General features: G+C 61.2%; 1 protein-coding gene across 1 annotated transcript in view; it reads left to right on the top strand.

The window, feature by feature from the left end:
* The window catches only part of LOC121103633 (transcription factor SOX-8-like), an 11321-nt gene extending 7652 nt beyond the window's left edge, over positions 1-3669 (top strand). Inside the window, exons 7-9 of the mRNA XM_040634461.1 lie at positions 28-73; positions 291-520; positions 1264-3669. Of these exons, the coding sequence (XP_040490395.1) occupies positions 28-73; positions 291-520; positions 1264-2000 (1013 nt within the window). The 3' untranslated portion in view covers positions 2001-3669. The remainder of the gene's footprint in view (positions 1-27; positions 74-290; positions 521-1263) is intronic.
* Positions 3670-5451: the final 1782 nt, after the last annotated feature.

The following is a 5451-nucleotide window of genomic DNA, read 5'->3' as shown; positions in this document are numbered from 1 at the left end:
CCCCCCCCCCCCCCCCCCCCGCCTTAGAAAGTCCCAAAGGGAGGGGACTTACACAGGCTCCGGGCGAAGGGAAGTAAGGATGATGGAGATGGAAAGGTTTGGGGCTTGTTCTGGCATGTTCCTGTGACCCTAATGAGAACAGACCTCACCAGAAATCCTCCTTGGCCTGAGCCCCCTGTCCCCAGAGAGGGGAGCGCCTGCCTGGTGCCCGTTGAGGGTGCCCCCAGTAAGTGTCGAGGTTGGTGAGGCCCTCCCCCATGGCCATCCCACTTCTGCCCTTGGTGCTGCAGCTTGCTGAGTGAGAGTGAGAAGCGCCCCTTCGTGGAGGAGGCAGAGCGGCTGCGTGTCCAGCACAAGAAGGACCACCCGGATTACAAGTACCAGCCACGCCGCAGGAAGAGCGTGAAAACAGGCCAAGGCGACTCTGACTCGGGGGCCGAGCTGGGCCCCCACCCCGGCAGTGCTGTGTACAAGGCCGATGCGGGCCTCGGTGACCCACACCACCACAGCGACCACACAGGTGGGCTCCTGGGGCCCCACAGCATGTGCCTGCCCTAGCAGGAGAAGTGGGGGTTCCGGCATGCGCTGAGATGAGTAGTGGGGGTGGGGAGCCGGGGCTCACTCCCAGGGAAGGTGGCTTTGAGACGATCACGTGTTCCTCGAGGCGCGCAGGGAGGAGGGTCTGCTTGGCCCCTTGGAGCACAGAGGCCCTCACAGCTTTGCCTTGGTCCGGCGGGGTGACGTGGGTGTGGTCTGCCCTGCCTGAAGGCGTTTTTGCTTCCCCTGGCCTTGCTGCTGGTGCTGACCCAGCACTCCTGCCCCTGGCATGGTGGTCAGCAGCCCAGCTCTAGGATCAGACAGACCGGGGGGGCGGGGGGGGGGAGAATCCCGGCCAGCCGAGCAGTCTCGGTCAAGCTGGTGGGAATGGTGAGCCTCGGGGAGAATACGTTTTGTGTGGATCACGTTGTGGTCATGTGCAGGGGGCTGGGCACTTCCTCTCTTTTCCCCCACCTTGGTCTTCACGGTGGGGCCTCCACGGCCCCAGCTCTTCCTGCAGAACAGCGCTTAACGGAATTTCCTCGGCCAAGGAGTGAGGTCTGGGTCTGGCTCTGCTGGAATTTCTGGGAAACGTACAGGAACAAAAAGCCGTTGATTTCTACCTGCGGCAGTTAGCAGGCTGGTGTTCCTCCCGGGTGCACGTCGCCAGCCCGGCCGGCCCCCCACAGAAGGGGCATTCATCCCTGAAATGTGCTCTGTCCCCAGGGCAGACCCACGGGCCACCCACCCCGCCCACCACCCCCAAGACAGACCTGCACCACGGGGGCAAGCCGGAGCTGAAGCTGGAAGGCCGCCGCCTGGCGGACAGCGGACGCCAGAACATCGACTTCAGCAACGTGGACATCTCGGAGCTGAGCAGCGAGGTCATTGGCAACATGGACACCTTCGACGTGCACGAGTTCGACCAGTACCTGCCCCTCAATGGCCACTCGGCCCTGCCCACGGAGCCAGGCCAGCCCGCCGCCAGCTCCTATGGGGCTGCCTCCTACTCACACTCGGGGGCGGCCGGCATCGGGGCGTCCCCCGTGTGGGCCCACAAGGGAGCCCCATCGGCCTCCGCGTCGCCCACCGAGGCGGGCCCCCCGCGGCCGCACATCAAGACGGAGCAGCTGAGCCCCAGCCACTACGGTGACCAGTCGCACAGTTCTCCGGGCCGCGCCGACTACGGCTCCTACAGCGGCCAGGCCAGCGTCACCACGGCCGCCCCCGCCGCGGCTGCCAGCTCCTTCACCAGCTCGCAGTGCGACTACACTGACCTGCAGGCTCCCAGCTACTACAGCCCATACCCTGGCTGCCCATCCAGCCTCTACCAGTGCCCCTACTTCCACCCTTCTCGTCGGCCCTATGCCTCGCCCCTGCTCAGCGGCCTCTCCGTGCCGCCTGCCCACAGCCCGCCCGGCAACTGGGACCAGCCCGTGTACACTACGCTGACCAGACCCTGAGGGCACCGTGGCCCGGGGAAGGGACTGGCGTCCGTGAGGGAGAACCTTGATCTCAGCAAAGACAGAGCCTCAGGTCTTCCAGAATGGGTGTGCCAGCAGAGGGAGAGGCGGCTGCTCTATCAGGGCCCAATGAAGTGCGCGGGGGAACCATGCTTTGTAACCGACCCCCGTGGCTTCCAGATCTCCACGCTCCCTTCCGCCAACAGAGCCCTCTTCCCGCACTGTCTTTGCGGAACCAAGGACAGCCATCAGGCCCTCTTCCTTGCCGACATCAGCGCCGTGGTTTTGCTTCTCAGAGGACACCGAGCAGCCACAACACAAGACAGAGAGGAGGGAAGAGGCGTGGAGTCTCCAGCTGCATGTGCTCCAAGGTCCCTGCCGGCCTGGCACAGAGAACTCCAGGGGACCGCGGTCCGGAGACGTCCACAGCCTGGTGGGAGCATGTCTGCCGGGAGCCCCTCTTGGGACCGGCCCGTCAGATCTGAGGTGCTCCCTGCCGTTAAGGCTCTTCCTGGGCAAGGTTTGGCTGCGACTAACACTTCTCTCTTTTTATTTTATTTTTTTAATTTTTATTTTTGAAGCTTAAACAGGTTCGATTTGTTTTGGAAGCTGTTGAAATGTATTTATGTTCTGTATTATTTTATCTTTAATTAATGAAGTAATTTGTGCAGAGAGTAGAATTTAAGACAAGACGGAGGCCGGGTTGCTGAGCACGAGGGCCTGGAGGACAGGTGGGGTGCCCCCCGCCAAGCTGCAGGCCCCCGGGGAGGTGGCCGGGACCCCGAGGGATTTGCCTTGTAGTGTCTCTGACCAGGTCGGGTGCCCTGGCACCAGCATGCGGCCGAGGTGTGGAAGGCAGGGGTGTCGCTGAGGTCCGTCCCCGCCCACAGCTGTGCCCAGTAGTGGACGGGGATTTCCTGGGATGGGGTGGTTGCAGAAGCACATGAACCCGGCTCTTAGGAACCAGACGCCACCTACAAGCTGTGAAACTAAAGCCTTGTCCACTAAAGTGTTTAGTCTTAGTTTTAGGTGAATAATCCCGATCGACGCATACCTGCTTCCGCTGTGTGCTGAGCACCAATAACTCCGACTTCATGAAAACTTGTGCCTTTAAACTTTGTACATTTGAAGACGTCTGAGAACTCGCTTCTTTTTACTTTTTCTACTTTTTCCTATCTTTTTCTAGAAGAAAAAAAATGTTTTTTGTTTTCATTTTTGTTTTTTTGTTTTTTGCTTATCTCTTTCTGGGGGTGGGGGAGGGAACTACAGCAAACTCATTTTTATTCCGACTCTGTTCCGCGTGGAGTCTGGCCTTCCGCCGTCACTACCTGCTGTGTTCTGCTACTTTCTGACCAAGCAACGCTAACTTTTGTACAGACCAATTTGATAAAATTAAAAAAAAATGCTTTTTATCTACATGGGCTGCGTTTTGTGTGTTGCTTTCTGTACGCCTGGGGTCTCGTTAGGAAGGGCCTCGGCCGAGGCAGGAGTGGGGTCAGCCCGGGCCCTCCTCCGAGGATGTGGGCACCCGGAGTCCCATGAGGGCACAGCCAGGCCCCTGCCCCACAGGGGCTGTGTCTGGATTTAAACAAATCTCAGAGACCCCGGGACGCCAGCTGCCCCACCAGTCTTCCTTCCCCCGGGGCCTATTCAGTAGGCAAAACGGGTCCAGATCCGGGGCCATGGTTTCCTCCCAGGCAAACCCCAGAGCCGGTTTCTGGGTGGCTGACGGCATTTTTCGGGCGCTGGCGCAGAGCCAAGCTGGGAGCTGGGTGAACGCCTCCCTGCAGACAGCAGCCGGGGTTGTCTGGCTGGCGGACTGTTTCTAGGGAGAAACGCTTGTGGGGAGCGACAACAAGCAAGGGGCAGCCTCACCCCCTGGCGGGGCCTCCCCGGCACATGCAGCCGGTTCCGGGCCTTCATCGGGCTGGGCGCACTGGCCGCCGGGCCCTGGAGACACATCTGGGCCATCTGGGTCTGGGGCCGAGAGGAAGATCGGGCTTCTCATGAGAACCCAGATCCTCTAAGCCACTGGCTCTGCGATTCTAACAGGGTGGCCTGGGTAGGGGGGCACCCACCCTGTCCCCTTGTCTGACAGCCGCCTGTGTGGCTGCGATCCAGGGCGCATACCTCACCCTGCGCTGGAGAGCCATGTCCTGGGCCTGCCAAGGGTAGTGTTGGGAAGAGCTGCCCGGATTTACAAGGGTTCGTGAGGTCTGGGGCGTGCCAAGCCTCCCGGGCGAGGCGGGGTCTGGGAGGGGGGCTGCAAGCCAGGCTCATGGATGCCTGTGTGGAGCCAGTCCAGCACGTCCTGTGTCCAGCCAAGGGCTGTCCAGGTCCATATGGCCCTCCAGGCTGTCACACGGACACCGCAAAGCAAGGAAACCCCCTGCATCCAGCTCCCGGATGGAGGGGGCGAGGCCGCCCCTTTGCTGCTCCAGGATCGATCAGGCCTTGCCAGGTTCCCGGAGGCGGGAGCCTCTGCCAGTTTTGTTTGCACTTGGAGGGGCTCCTGCATGTTAACTCCCGGGGGCCCGGCCCTTCTTCCCGCCAACCTGACTGGTGCGAAGGCCCCTATGGCCCTGGGTCCCAGCCCAGGCAAGCCTCCTGTTGGTTTCCTCCCTCTGAGCTCATGGAGTTCCAGGGAGAGCAAGGACAGCCCCCCCCCCGACACCCCTGACTCCGACCCCTGCTCTCGGGGGGCCGGGCCGGTGGCCTCCCCATTGGAACATTCTCAGGCATTGGAGTCATGGGGCCTCTCTCCCCAAACGCCGGATCTCCAGTGATGTTGTAAGGAGGTGACCGAGGTGGATCCCTCAGGGGGTCAGGGCAGCTGGGAGGGGTCCCAGGGGCTGCCTTGGTCCTCAGGCTTGTGAGGGTTTTTCCAGGGAGCTCCCACCAGACAACATTATTCACAAGGCTGGCCTTGCCCCACCTTGCCCAAGTCCAAGGGGGCAGTTGTCCAAGCTTGTCAAGAGCTCTGTTCTCACTGAGAGCGTTCCATCGGCCCATCCTGAGGAGCTGGCGGGAAAAGTTCCTCATTTTTCATTTCCTTCCCCGGAGTGGAGCGCATTGCCTCTGATCTCAGCTGAACAGAATGCCCTATTCAGAGACAAAGGGGAAACAGCGTTTATGACCCAGACTCTGCTGGATCAGGAAAGCCTGTGCTAGTCCTATGCACAGTCGCTCTTCCGGGGACGATATCAGCTTTCAGGAGTGGGTTTTCTGTTTGACTGTGAGTTCATGGCTGGCGTGGCTGTCAGCTCTGGGGAAGGCCCCGTGTCCTCTGAGCAGCTGCCGGGGGCGGGCCGGTGGGGGGGGGAAGCCCACTCACAGACCTGTCCCGGGGGCACCCTCCACCTCCACCCTGCCTGCTTTGACTTTTGGCCATTTTGGGGGGACAGCACCCAGGGCAGGTGTCAGACTCAGGGACGTGGCCTGCTGCGTGGTC

Source organism: Ursus maritimus, unplaced genomic scaffold (assembly GCF_017311325.1).
Source record: "Ursus maritimus isolate PB19 unplaced genomic scaffold, ASM1731132v1 scaffold_2, whole genome shotgun sequence".
Lineage (NCBI taxonomy): Eukaryota > Metazoa > Chordata > Mammalia > Carnivora > Ursidae > Ursus > Ursus maritimus.
The sequence above is the reverse complement of the archived record's forward strand: the minus strand, read 5'-3'. Positions and strand labels throughout refer to the sequence as shown.